Source organism: Varanus komodoensis, unplaced genomic scaffold (assembly GCF_004798865.1).
Source record: "Varanus komodoensis strain SLA01 unplaced genomic scaffold, ASM479886v1 scaffold77, whole genome shotgun sequence".
NCBI classification, from domain to species: domain Eukaryota; kingdom Metazoa; phylum Chordata; class Lepidosauria; order Squamata; family Varanidae; genus Varanus; species Varanus komodoensis.
The window spans coordinates 2719468-2733069 of NW_025336442.1; the positions used below are offsets into that span (position 1 = coordinate 2719468).

Genomic DNA, 13602 nt, shown 5'->3' on the forward strand with positions numbered 1-13602 from the left:
TTTTCCCACTGGGGACTGTAGTGGTCTGTTGTTACTAGATTTATCCAAAAGTCTTCAGGATTTTTTCCCCAAAAATGTCCTTAAAAATTTAACCTCACAATCAGGAAAATCCCAGGATCTTAATAACATGACCCTGGGATTTAATGAGGCTTTTTTTCAAAGGGATGGGGGCATTCTTTGAATGCCATGGCTGAATTCACAGGGCCTTGCATTGCCTCGAACCCAGCGTCTGGGAGCAGTTTCACAGCACAGATATAGACAGGAGATGCAATCTGAGGCTCCTTTTCCTGCACAAGCGATGCAGGGAACCGAGAGACCGATGGGGACCGCCAGCAAAACAGACGGCTTCACAACTGGGTTGTGCTGCAGTGAGGTTGCCACTTATCTGGCTGAAGTTTACCACAGGAAAGATTTGTAGGGTATACTTGCTTTATAGGGTATCCACAATCATCTTAGGAAAGAGGAAAAACTGGTGTCGGACTAAAATAGTCCCGTCTCTCACGTACGCCACTTCTTGGAAAGAACGACACTGTAGACTCTACCCAAACCCACCGGGGGGACCACACGCCTTTGTCAGAGAACGCAAATGTCCTTCGGTATTCTTGTCACCTGAACAGGCAGACGACAAAGGAGCGCTAAGCGCAGCTGCGTCACAGTATTTGTTTCAGAAGATCCTAAGCGCAAATTTGGATCGTCCAAATGTCACGTACCGGCTGGCAATGGACACCCCCAACACCAAGCCGGATGGAGGCTGGTTCTGCCAGCCAACCCTTAGCGGATTTTCTCCCGCTGCCAAGGGACCACGCACACGCGGAGGACCTCTCCCCCGAAATCAGCCCGCCACTGCTGGCCTTCCCAGCTCTGCGGAGCAGTCAGGGTATCGAAAACTGCCGTCCGAAGGAAGAAACAGCAAGGCTTAAGTGCAGCAAGACAGAGTCTTTTGAACATGGCTATTCAGTTCTGGTTTATAAATGCAAATGGACTGAGGACCCTCTGGGCCACACGGACGTATTTCTAGACTAAAAACGGCCGCGAAACCCTATTTTTTCCAAGCTGCAAAGGAGGAGATTGCTGCTAAGTTGAAACAACAACACACACCCTAAGCTACTGTTAAAGGTGTCCCTCCATAACTCATCCAGAAACTGAATCAAACGCTGCAGACGTGCTGGTCTGCAAAAAAGCACGTGAAAAACTCCAACCTGCTGGTGATTACATGTGTGTGTGTGTGTGTGTGTGTGTATAGATATGTCTACAGAAGATATATTACTATTTCAAATATATTTTCGAGCAGACCAAAAATATCTCATCTATTGGTTACTGGTGTGTGTTTACGGCAACAACTAATTAAATATTCCTTCTATTCATATAAAAATTGCACTTATTCCCCCCCCCCCCCATTAAAAGAGATAAGTCTGAATTTTCCTCCAATCCATGCGGGAGTTTCAGACCACGCATCTCAGCGTGCGCAGGGCGGAACGACGCGTCCCCTGCCTCCGAAAGAGAGGCGGCTCCTGCGCATGCATCGGTGGCATTCTGCGCACAGGCACTAATGCTCACCCCATTCCACTGGTTCATCCAGTAGGACAAGAAAAGGGGAAGCCAAAAAAACATAAATCAGTTACGCGTTTGTTGTTAAGAAAACCTGAGCTTGGAATGTCTTTTTTAAAGGACCCGAGGTGGTGTTTGGCCCTTTGTGACCTCAGCGAGCTCAGTCCGTGAGGATCGGCCGCCCCTTGGCTCCTCCCCAGCAGTCCCTCCGTCCACCCGGCATCCGTGCTCGTCTGAGCCATGCCTGGGAAGCAGGCAGCCCCCTCCAAATCTCTCGCCGGCCGGCAACGTGCCCTTCAGCGCGACTGCGCTGCCGCCCCGGCCGGGCTCCCAGGGGCCTCTCCGCCTGTGAAAAGGTCTCTCTCTCCCCCTCTCTCGCTCTTTCTCTGTCTACATGAAGCTCGGCCACATGGGCACCGAGAAATTCCACCATGCTCGGTTGTATTGATGGCTGTCCTCATAAAATGTCATCGTAATCCAGGAGCTTGGAGTGCTGGCGTGTCTTCCAGAGGCGATAGAGGCGGAAGTCAAAGTACGTCTCGATCATTTGCTTCCCTGGAAGCAGAAGGGAGAGGAGGCCACGTCAAAGCCGCGAAGCTTCAGAGGAGCAGAACCTGCAAAGCCACCTCCGTGCTGGGGCCTTTCAGAAGGCCGGCGGGGGAGAAGGGACCACAGAGCTGGAGTCTGGCAGTCCGTGACTCCCCGGCTCAGGCTGGTGGGACTGCTCTGTCCCCTGCGGTAAGGAGCACCATGGGTGAGATGGCGTAGACTGTGTGGTGTAGTGGTTAGAGCATTGGACCAGAATGGGGAACATCTGGTCTGAGTCCCCACCTGGCCATGAAGCTCACTGGCTGACTTTGCGCCATTCATGAACACTTAGCCTAGGTTACCTCACAGGGTGATTGTGAACATAAAAAGTGGAAGAAGAGGATTGTGTGGGACGGGTACACAAGAACCCTTCTGTGCCCAGATCCCACTGCAATTATGCCCAAGAGAAAGAAACGGAGATAAAAGCAGAATTTGCCCTTAGCATGCACCTGTCTCATTATCTCCTCACTTCTACTCATCCTATTATACAGACTTGAAAGACTGTTGACTCGGATTTTGATTCACGGAGACACTGTTGATGGAATTCTCAGTTGACGTGCCAAGTCAGTGGACCCGGAGATAATCCGGCGGTGGCTGAGAACGGGGCCGTTTCTGCCTCCTCTGTGGGAAAGTCTGGTGAACAAGCAGGGGTGGGGTGGGACAGGCCTTGCACCCGCAGCCCGATTGTGCGGCGTCGGGTTAAGAGGCAGACCGAGAAGAGGCAGAAGCGCCCATAAATGGTGCAACCCACGCTGAAGGTGGGTCACCTCCTGCTGGCTTGGAAGGGGGAAGCGGGGTCTGAGACTGTATCATTCGCATCATTAAGCTGCAACTCCCTAATGGCAGGTATTCTAACTCGATACCCTTTGTCTGCACTACAAAGCCGCCCCGGCGTGTCAACCTTGACATAATGCCGTCTTTTAGTTCAAAAGACTTTTGTCCTTCTCTGCTCAGGAGCAGCCACGACAAAAGCTGGGGCAAATTTCGCACTGGAAGCTCCTTGAGGCTCCCTGGGTGAGGTGGAGATGGGCAAGCAAGCCAGGCTTGCGCTCCCCCAAGTTCTCCACCCATTTGCAAGCGCTGCTTTCCATGGCTGGGTGGAAGTCTGTGCCCGTTTTCACGAGCATCCCCTGGAGGCTGTGAGACACTCCAACCTCTCGCCGGGCCAGCTGGCAAGAGAGCCCAAGGAAAGCAACCCTCCTGCAGCTCAGGGTTCGCAGAGCCACCGCTGCTTCTGAGCGGAGATGGACTCAGGCCGGATGATATCTGGAAGAAGAGGCCCTGCCGCTCCGCAGGAGGCTTGGCCACCCTTTCCACAGCCCTGCGCAAAGGCCGACGGACCTGAGCTTGCGGCTGCCAAGAGATCCGTTGCAAGGCAAATGCTCCCAAGCCCTGGGGAGCATCAGCGGTTGCGACAGCCCCCCTCCCCCACCCCCGGTAGGGAGGCCACGCAATGGAAACTGGCCTTTGGACACCCGGGTGAAGCATTTACCTTGAGCGGAGAGTTCGAGAGGCGATTCAAAGGTAACCCGGCAGGGGCTCATTAGATTCCTCAGGTTCTGGAACAGCTGCAAAGCAAAGGTGACCTGTTGTCACTGGTTTGTTAGTTCCCTGGGAACAGCTGATGGGCAGCACATGCAACGGGGCCGGGGAAGGCCTCCTCTGGCCGCAGCGTCAGACCAGGCAGGGCAGAGGGGACGGGAGCCCTGGCGCCACCCTGGTGGCGGAGGGACGACTCCTGAAAGACGGAGGATTCCCCGATGAGCGGTGCCAGGGAGCGTCTCACACCTGGTGGGAGCCAGGTGAGCAAGGGGTCCTTCACAGCTGGGGAAGGAACCCGGGGCCACGGCATGGAAGCCAGCAGTGTTGGCTTCGCAGTCCCCGTGCAGAGCGTCACGGCGGTGAGGAGTGCTGAGCGGCAGCCTCTGAATGGCCAAGGTTGTCCTGAGAGGGACTCAGGTGAGGGCATGGGAAGTGAACTGCCCTTGAGCCGCAGGGAGGGGGACCCCATCAGGAGCCGTCAGCCCGGAGAGTGGGCCAGTCTGGGGCCATCTGCCTCTCCTGCCTGGGGGTGGAGTCAGGCCCTTTCCGGAAAGGAGGGGGAGGTTCCCGTGTGGCTCCTCTCTTCGCATGGGCAGGCACTATGTCCACCTGTCAAAGGAATTGTCACTCTGCTCCTTGCTGGCTGTAAGCCTGTGGAGCTCAGTAAAGGAAGCTGCTGGCTTCTCGATTCTGTCGAAGTCCGCTGGAGAGGGAGAGTGCAGGAGAGACTTCCACCAAGACTCCCTCCCTCCTGCAGTGGAGGCCCCTTGGGGGAAGGAGCAGCAGGCAGGAAGCAAGCGTTTCCGGGGTTGGCCGCGGCTGGGGTGGGGTGGGAGCACATGCTTCCCGTGCAGAAGGTCTGAGCGTGAGAAAGGGAGGGGGCCAGTTTCTCCAAGAGACACGGTGGCTGGCAGGACTCACTCACCTTCTCTCCGTTGTGGTTCCCCAGGACGTAGCACCCCATGATGTGAATGACATTTGGCTCCGGGTTCAGCTTGCTCATCAGATGGCCCAGCCGTTTCCAGAAACTGCGAAGCACAGCAAAATAACTCTTTAGCTGCACTTCAATGCTCAAGCTGCCCAGCCAGAGTGATTTCCACATGTCACACTGCCAGCATGTGCTGAAAAGCTCATGAGCCCCGTAGAAAGAAGGGCGTTTCCCTAACACTGGGATCTTGGCGGATGCTGACGCACGACTCTTCCCTTGGCTACTGGAAAGCTCCCTGCCTCTCCTGAATTTCTTATCTTTACCTCAAGGTTATTTTAAACATTAAAGCTTAAAAAAGACAGGTTCCAAAGAGTGGCTTTCTGTCTTGTTGCTCAGACACCAGCTCTGGCTTGGGGCTTCAGATTCCTGCGCAAGTGACTTTTGTTTTAGTCTCACCAGTTTGCCTTCTGGGAAAGGAGTGTTTTGTGATTAGCTCTGTCCTCCGTGGCAGCCATTTTGTGAGAGTGCTCGTGACACTCACCCAAAATTCCAAAGGTGCCTATTACCTCAAGAAATTTGGGGATCCCTGCCTAATTCAGCTCAATAGCAAAGTAATGATAAAGTACCTTGCAACATCTTAAAAACATCATTAGCACTGAAAGCTGACATACTCGGAATAAGCCAATATGGTGGTGACGCAACGTGTGTGGAAGAGCACTTGAAAAACAAACGAGTTATTTCCAGCAATACATCCAGTTGCTAGTACAGCTGCTCAGCTGTGTGGTCTTTGGAGTTCTCTGGATGCGCCCAATCTGGACTGGATTTCAAACCCAGAGAAGACACACAATCCGGGCTGCCAAATGAGAAACACACCAGGCAAGCGCAAAGCCCTTCCACACACGGGATGCCGGAACTGCACACTCACTAGATCATGTCTTCCTCCTTCTCCACTTTCGCAAAGGTGGCAACTTTATTCTTCAAAAGGTACAGGTGGCCGGGACCACCCTAGAGGAGGGAAAGAAAAACCATTTGCAGGAAACCGTCTGGTGTGTCCCATCTTTCAGGGAACGATCGCACCTCCTTTCCAATTTCATTAGTACTTAAAATTTGGCACAAACTGCAGTCCATCTTTGTGAGGAGAGTCCACTTTGCGCCACCCAAAATTCTCAGGCAGCTACAACAGCTGGAACGAGGAGAATTGTAAACTAGCGCATCTCGGGAGCAATATACCGGGGAAGGCTCGTTTATATTTATAAACCCCTCCATTAAAGCACAGGGCAGGCATTTCGGCAAAGCTTGACAGCCAGAGCACAACGTTGTTATTTGCTTTTGCTTCTAAGCACCGCAGCCAAGCCGGTTCCAAAGAAACACTCAGCACCTCTCAAGCCCATTCTAGTCTCCTCCGGATCTTTTGGACTTCAGTTCCCTTCAGCCCCAGCCAGGTGGGCCACTGGGAGGAATACGAGGGGCTGGTGGTCCAGAACATCTGGAATGAACCAGGGTAGGGAAGGCAACTCTGCAGGGTCGGTCTGTTGGCACTTCTTCCCAGCAACCAGCAACCCTTCTGAGGTTTCCCACCTTTTGCGTGGTTTTCCTCCATTCTAAAAAGTTGAAACTTCTCTCCTATGGTTCAGATCCTGGCAGTAAGAGTTTTAAGCCACAACAGGCTGCTATTTTGGGGGGGGGGGTTGGATCCTGCCTATCATTAGGATGCAGCTTCCAAGGGCTGCTCTGAAATGGGATTGGGCCTTCAGTCACCCATAAGTTGAAGAGATAAGAAAGATCAAATAATCTAGGAACAGAACATATTTTCTAAGCTTCTGGGTGGTAAAGCAGCAGCACCACAAACGCAGCCCAGACCGAGAAGAGGGCAGAGCGCAGCAAAGCTTTTCTCTGAAATCAGAGATGAGGCGGGAGGACGGCTTCCATGATGAAGTGCCGCTCTCTCGGTGGGGGAGGGCATCCTCAGGGGCCCCAGGAAGCCAAAGCAGGTGCAGCTACTGTGAGAATGTGGAGAACGGAGCCCCTTTCGAGGGCATGCATCACGTACCTGACAGAAAATGAGCATTTTCCACATTTTGCAGCCCTTCCGATAGATGTTCAGCTTCTTCTCGATCTCCTCTGTGGAGGACAAGGAGACAGGTGAGAGCCGAGTGGGGCAGGAAGAGGGTCATCCACCCTGGTGAGGAGGTCTTGGAGTGTGGCAGGGAAGTTCCTCGCTCGATGGAGAAGTAGGGCTGGATCTGGCCCATGTGAGGCAGGCTTTGGCGGATGGGGAGAGGGGTGTCTGGCGGAGCTGTGAGGCCAGAAAAGGACCTGGCAGCTCCATGCTGGATGGAGAACATGAGATGCCCACAAAATCCTGGAGTCATGAAGCCATGAAGATGGCCTCCCCCCGACCCTGGGACTCTCCAGATGCTTTGGACTACAAAACCCACCAACCCAGCCAGCATGGGCAATGGTATGTGATGGGAGCAGCAGTGGCTCCCCCATGTGTGGCAGAGGGGGCTGAGGCCTGTCCTTTTAATTAGCTTTTAAAAAATGCTACACCTTTGTAAGGTCTGTTTTTAATATTTTACCGGGCTTTTTCCCGATTATAGTTATTTATTTTGTCTGTCTGTCTGTTTGTTTAAAGCTTTTCTTTCCCGCCCTTCACAATGTCTCAGGGTGGTAATACGATACAATTAATAAATAAGATATAGCATCCAGATAATAAGATATAAAATCAAGCTTAAACACTATTAAGATTTAAAATAATGGGAAAAAGAAAAGGTTTTGGCCCGGTGCTGAAATGAAAAAAGCATTGGCACTAGGCACCCCTCCAGGGGAGCCCATTCCATAGCTGGGGTACACCCACAAAGAAGGCTCTTCCCCGGGTAGCCACTCTCCTGACCTCCTTCAAAGGGGGCTCCCAAAGAAGGACCCCCGCTCCAGATCTTAGCCAGCCAGGTATATATGGAAGGAGGTGCTCCTTCAGGTATCCAGCTGTTTAGGGCTTTACAGGACATCACTAGCACCTTCAACTGGGCCCGGACTTCAACTGAAGCCAGTGCTGACGGTGAAGGACCAGCGCAATACGGGAGTATCTGCCGGTCCCTGCTAGCGCCCTGGCTGCTCTGTTCTGAGCCAACTGAAGTATCCGGACCGTCTCCAAGGGCAGCCCCACGCAGAGCGCGCTACAATCCCTGAGGTATTTGCAACCTGCCTTGGTTGGCATGAGAAAGGCAGTACGGAAATACAACAAAGTGTAACAATAATGAGAAAGAAGGAGCAGGGGAAGAGGATGAACGTGGTGGGGATGGACGAGCAGAAGGGAGTCCAAAATCTGAGGAAGGCACCAGGCTGCGGAAGCACTCGGGGGGGGGCGGTGCCCACGCCGGGACCCCCCTTCCCTGGCCCCATGCCCTCCAGCCCTCCCGTGCCCCCGTCCAAAGGTCCACGCCTTCCACACACAGCCCGGCCTCGGTCCGTTCACCTTGTTTGCGCAACGCTCACGTACCGAGAATGTCATCGAAGGTGGCGTGCTCGTGGTCCTGAAAGTAAACAGAGAGGGAAAGCGAGATGATCCCAACTGTATCTGTCAACAGAGCTCAGGGACTCGCTGTGCTGGCCGGGAGACAAACAAGACCTTCTCTGTATTCTTGCGAAGGAGCATGGAGCACCTTGGCAGGGCCGCTGCCACCCACGAGCCGACTTGCCACCAAAAGATCTCCTGCAGGTTTTGGGGAGCACTGCAAAAACCCTTGCGGCACTTACTACTGATTCAAGATACATAAAGAGCATTTATCATCATCGTTATCAATTTCAAATCTGCATAAAAACGAATACTTCTAGGCCAGGAAGGAAACGCTAGCAGAAGGACCAAATCGCAAGAAGACCAGCCACACTATTCCAAAAATTAAGCCATCGCTGTACGTGAACTGCTTGGAACTGCCTTCCCCAGCCAGGTGCCCGCCAGATGGGCTAGGACCACAGCACCTATTAATTCCCCACCTGGAGGGTGTCGAGTAAGGTAGGCCTGGCTTAGAGACATCATCCTATTGGGAGGGACAGGAGCACGAACTCTGGTCATGGACCAATCTTCCAACCACAGTCTACCTATGGATTCTACGCATGGCTGCCCCACGTGGACAGCCCTCGGAGTGGGACAGTGTGAACGGGTGTCCGGCAACAGGAGCGGGTTAGACCTGAAGGCCTTCATGGCCGCTTCCAACTCCACCACATGTATGTTTGTGCGCACAGTGTTTTGTGGGCCTGTGCTTGGCAGCCTGCTAAAGAATCATTTGAAACGCACTGGTGAATCATTTATGAAATACATCGAAAGCAAAGTTACGTACTAGCAAAGTTGTGACGATCATGAACGCCTTCCTCGTCGTAACAACTGATTGCCACAGACCTTTGTTTTGAATGTTTTGCTGTATTTTATTGTTTTTAATGTGTTATGGTTTTTACTGTGTTTTTATCTCGGGTTGTGAGCCGTGGGAAAGGTCTCTGCCTAGAACAACCTTGGGGGCCGCTTGGATTGCCAGCACGGGCCGCGGTCGCTGTGCCGCGGCTTACAGATGCCCATCCGGCAAAGGCAGGAGCCTGCTCCTCGGCGCCCTGCCCTGGGGAATAATCCCTCTTTGGGGCATCCCAGAGCGCAACACTGGTGTGCTCAGGCATTTCCTGCGGTTGCGTCCATTTGCTCTGGCCTTCTCCTGGCCGCCATGAGCCACCTTTGAACCAACCTTTTGGTATGTGTGTGTTTAATTCTTTTGGAAACGGATTTGGGATTTATTTGTTCCAGTGAGAGGTGGCCCGTAACAGTCACATATAAATAAATGTGCAAGCAGAATGAGCTCAGCTACAAACCCAGAAGCACAGGAATGACTGCTTCCGGCAGGTGCAGCAAAAGGTTACGGCCAACCCCTTGCAGAGCAGCGGAAGGAGACCTAGACAAGCACAACGCGAGAACTCCCTGCAGGATATAAACATTCATGCGCAGATTTTCAGGGCATGGCTGTAAACGTGACTCTGCGTCCAGGCGGCTGCAAACTACCCACACTATGAAAAGGGAATCCAGAGAAGAGGCTCCCGTGCCTCATACCACTCCCGACCCCGGCAGCTTGGAGGCACAAGGCTCGCCACGGCAGGTCTCCAAGTGGACTTACGTAAAGAATGGGGATGATGGATGGGTCGTCCCTGCGGATGATGGTTGGAACGTACTCGGCTTTGGGTACCTTGGAGGAAATGAGCTGCAAGAGAAGGAAGGAAGGACGGGATCAGAACATTTACAAAGAGTGCAAGACGTGTGGAGAGTCAGCCCTGGCGGCCTGGCCCAGCCCTCCTGGTCTCTCGGGTCCCGTCCCCACTTTCCCTCGTCCCCTGAACCAGCTCACGCGGGGGCTTCCACGCTCGAGGGCGCATTTCTCCCCATTCTAGAAACCAAAATGGCTGCCCCATTTATCTATCATATTTAAATCCCATCTTTTTTCCTTCCAAGGAAGCCAAGGAGGCTTACCTGGTCCTCCACCTGTACATTCCACGATCACAACCACCACCGGGCTGCGTTGTTAGCGAGCCCCAGGAGTGAACAGGGATCAGACCCTGGCACTGCCAGACCGAGCCCTCTCACTCCCAGCCACACCAGCTCTGACCGGCAGCTTCTTTGGCTCAAAGAGGCTGCCAAGTTCACCCTTCTGGCTTCCGTCCTGTCCACCACCCTTGCTGCGGCTCCCGAGAGCTTCTCCGGGATGGAGTGAAAGATGTCCAGTACCCCTTCGCCCCAGCCAGGTCTTGCGCTGCCCAGTGCGCGGCTCACCATGATCTTGGGGGGGACGAAATCGTCCCCACGGCAAGCCGCAGCTTCCAGCTCCTTCTCCGCTTCCCAGTTCAAGTCCACGCCCTTGTCCGGTGCACAGCAGGAATCCTGGAGCTCGTGGCCTGTGGAGGGGCAGAGGGAGGGCGGCATTGGCTGGGCCCCTGCACAACTGCACAGGGACGTGTGCGCACACGCATCCCGACGAGCCCTGGTCACGCCGAGAGCCACACGCTCCTCTGTGTGTGATGAACAATGGGTCAGGGGTCATCCACGGATCAGGGTGCAAAAGACCAGGCCAGGAAAGGAATCTGTGGGGACAGTCCAGCCCTCCAGGCTTCTGCCCCCTTCCCCAGGGCTGTTTTTGTTCTGCTTCCCCCTCCCCTTTCTAAAAGGCCAAAATGCTTCTCTCCTAGGGCCCAATCCCTGGGAAGAAGGGCTTTAAGCTGCCAGTTGCAACCAGTTCCCATATGCCCCTTTTGCTTGATTCTGCCCACCCCGGAACGTGGCCCTGGGGGGGGCACCACAAAATGGAATCTGGCCCTTGGGTTTTGAGAGAGATAATCCAGGATAAGGCCTTGCGGAAGCCTGCCCTTGCCCCGAAAGGGCGCCCCCAAAGGCTCGCTGCTGTGCGGAGAAGACCCCAGCTCCCAATCAACTCAGCTTCAGAGCAGGGCAAGCTGCACTTCCGGACGTGCGCTGAGAAACTGCAATTCAGCCGCAATGCTAGGCAAGCTCCGCCAGATCAAAACCCTGCAGGTCCCTGTATAGCCCAGCCTGGGATACACCTAGGATGGCAGCTTGGCTTACCTGGCCCTTGCTTCCCACAGCCTCCACAGGCGGCTTTCTGTTTGGGTGGGAGCTTGACCTCCACTTCCTTAGAAAAGGTATTTCCCTAATTCCCAGCTCAGTCCGGCTGTTACCCCCGGACTCCAGAAACATCTAACACATACACATACATGCGCACACCGAAGGAGAGAGAGGAGGGTGTCTGCCCTCATGGCCCCCGTGGAAGTATCCGCTCCACAGGGCACTGTGCTATACTGGTGCAGAACCTCAGAGCCAGGGGTCCGACACAGCCCTCCTGGGCCTCCCGTTTGACCCCAGCTGGCCATCCCATTCCCTCGGCCTCACGCCTTTCCACTGAACCCACAATCGCTTGGAGGCTCCCCAGTTCTTGCGCTGTTGAAACGGCTCTCCTAAGGATTGGTGCCAGACCAGAAGAGCTTGACTGAAGGAAGTGGGTGGTTGTGGCCCCGCCCCTCCAGCCTTCGGCCCCTCCCACCCAAGTACGCGGACCCCAAGAGCTCTTCTGAAGTGGAATTCGGTCCTCGGGCGGAAGGGGGTTCAACACCCCGATGTAGCCGGTGGCAGCGTCTAACAGGGGTGGGGGGATCTTCTAATGATCTACCCTTTCACTGGAGATCCAGGGATCGAGCCCTTCCACCTGCAAAGCACTCTTCCCAGGGGGCATCCTGGACAACGGAACAACAACACACTTGCAAGCCAACAGCAGGGGGACCCCCCCCCCACATCACAGGACACAGTGCAGTGGACTTTTTGCCTCACTCATCAGAAGCAGCGAGCAGAGTGACTGACTCCCACACAAAATGCACAGCACAGGGCCTTGGCTAACCAAAACCGGAGAAACACAGAAGCAGAGTGAGGCAGAAGGGGGTCCCGGGCCATCTAATCTGACCCACTAGCTCCAGCCGGCTCCGCTCATGTAAACCCCACCATGTGGATAGAAAACGACAGTGGTGTTTGCAGACCAGACAAACTGCTTATCCAAGCAAGCAACAAGCTCCATGTCCAAACAGTCGCTTCCGGTTTGGGGGTGGGAGGGGGTCAAGGACACAAAAGGAACGTACTTTCTCGGGAATCATTGAGGTTTTCGGGCTTAACGGGAGTGGGGTCGCTCCAGGACCGGCTGAAGCTCCTCTCTCGCCGATCGGCAAAGGCTAAAAAATTAAATAATAGTTGGAATAAGGGACTAATTATTATAGGCTTCATGACCAGCAAACACACAAACCCCTGGCTCATAGCTCACGTGCTTAACCACTCCATCACAGGTGCAAAAAAGAAGGCTTGGTCTTTTTTAGGTGAGTTGGGCAAGGTGGGAAAGTTAAGGCCAACGCAAGCTCTCTTTCGAGTTTCTCCGCAGGAAAGTTTTCCAAAGCAGGGTCATCACAAATATTTTTGATTCGAACTCCCCTTGGCCCTGACTGTTAGCCTTTGCTGGCTGAGGCAGATGGGAGCTGTAGCTGCAGTTATCTGGAGGGGATCCAGGCTTGGTAAGGCTGGTCTGGGGAGATCCAGGCTCAAGGACATGGGTGAGAAGAGCACCTCCAAAGACCACCTCGGTCCCAACTCACTCTGTGCCTTCATGCGGCGGCTCCCGACCATGCGCAGGTGCTTCCTGAAATTCCTGAAAAATGACAACAAAGAAACAAGAAAGGACATCAGGGTTGGTTCTCCTTTCTCTTTTCCAGGCTTATGCTTGGCCCTTTTCTAGCCCGGCGAGTCTTAGGCAGAGCTGAACCCAAATTCTGCAATTGTTTTCAAGTCAGCCTGAATATTCGCAAGCGTTTTTGGACCTGTTCTTCCTAACACGTGGATTTCTGGATGCTTTTTTGCCTCGAGTACCATTTTTGCAAGCAATTTCATGCTTGGAACGCATGTTTGAAAGGCATTTCCTCAGACATACACAGAGCCACGCAGCCCTGCCTCATCCCGCACTTCACAGGGCGCCCAGGTGGGCTACACCCACGCTCACGCCGCTGGGCTGGGCTGGGCTTTGTCCGCAGGCTCACGCTGGCAGGCCCCGCTAGGGGTCCCCGGTGCCACACACATCTGTGCGTGTCCCGCCCGTGACGCTGTTCTTTGGCAGAAGGCGAAGTCCAGTTCCACGATGCCATTTCGAGACGGCTTTTGCTGAGGCCCAGTGTGGCCATGGGGCCTGCAATGAGAGGCCGGCATGTGGGGCTGGGGAGACAGAGACTTCTGCATTCTTTTCCCTCCTGGTGTTTTTCTCCTAAAATTCACACCCCCTTGCGGTAACATCTGAAGGCAATCTAAGTCACCCCTTGAATGAGGGAACTTCCATCCAACATAATTTCAAGGGTCAATATTGGCTGGGATCGGACCCAGAATCGAGGGTGGAGGAAGGGACGAATGTGGATCTCGAAACGTGGGT

The 13602-nt window shown here is 54.0% G+C and overlaps 1 protein-coding gene across 1 annotated transcript in view; it reads right to left on the bottom strand.

Annotated features, from left to right (window-relative positions):
• Window positions 1–921: 921 nt before the first annotated feature.
• Window positions 922–13602, bottom strand: part of NSMF (NMDA receptor synaptonuclear signaling and neuronal migration factor) — a 37657-nt gene continuing 24976 nt past the window's right edge. The window contains exons 7-16 of the mRNA XM_044453085.1: window positions 12782–12834; window positions 12278–12367; window positions 10410–10531; window positions 9760–9843; window positions 8106–8139; window positions 6657–6727; window positions 5532–5611; window positions 4604–4706; window positions 3629–3704; window positions 922–2103 (exon numbers count right to left, since the gene is read on the bottom strand). Coding sequence (XP_044309020.1) covers window positions 2006–2103; window positions 3629–3704; window positions 4604–4706; window positions 5532–5611; window positions 6657–6727; window positions 8106–8139; window positions 9760–9843; window positions 10410–10531; window positions 12278–12367; window positions 12782–12834 — 811 coding nt within the window. The 3' untranslated portion in view covers window positions 922–2005. The remainder of the gene's footprint in view (window positions 2104–3628; window positions 3705–4603; window positions 4707–5531; window positions 5612–6656; window positions 6728–8105; window positions 8140–9759; window positions 9844–10409; window positions 10532–12277; window positions 12368–12781; window positions 12835–13602) is intronic.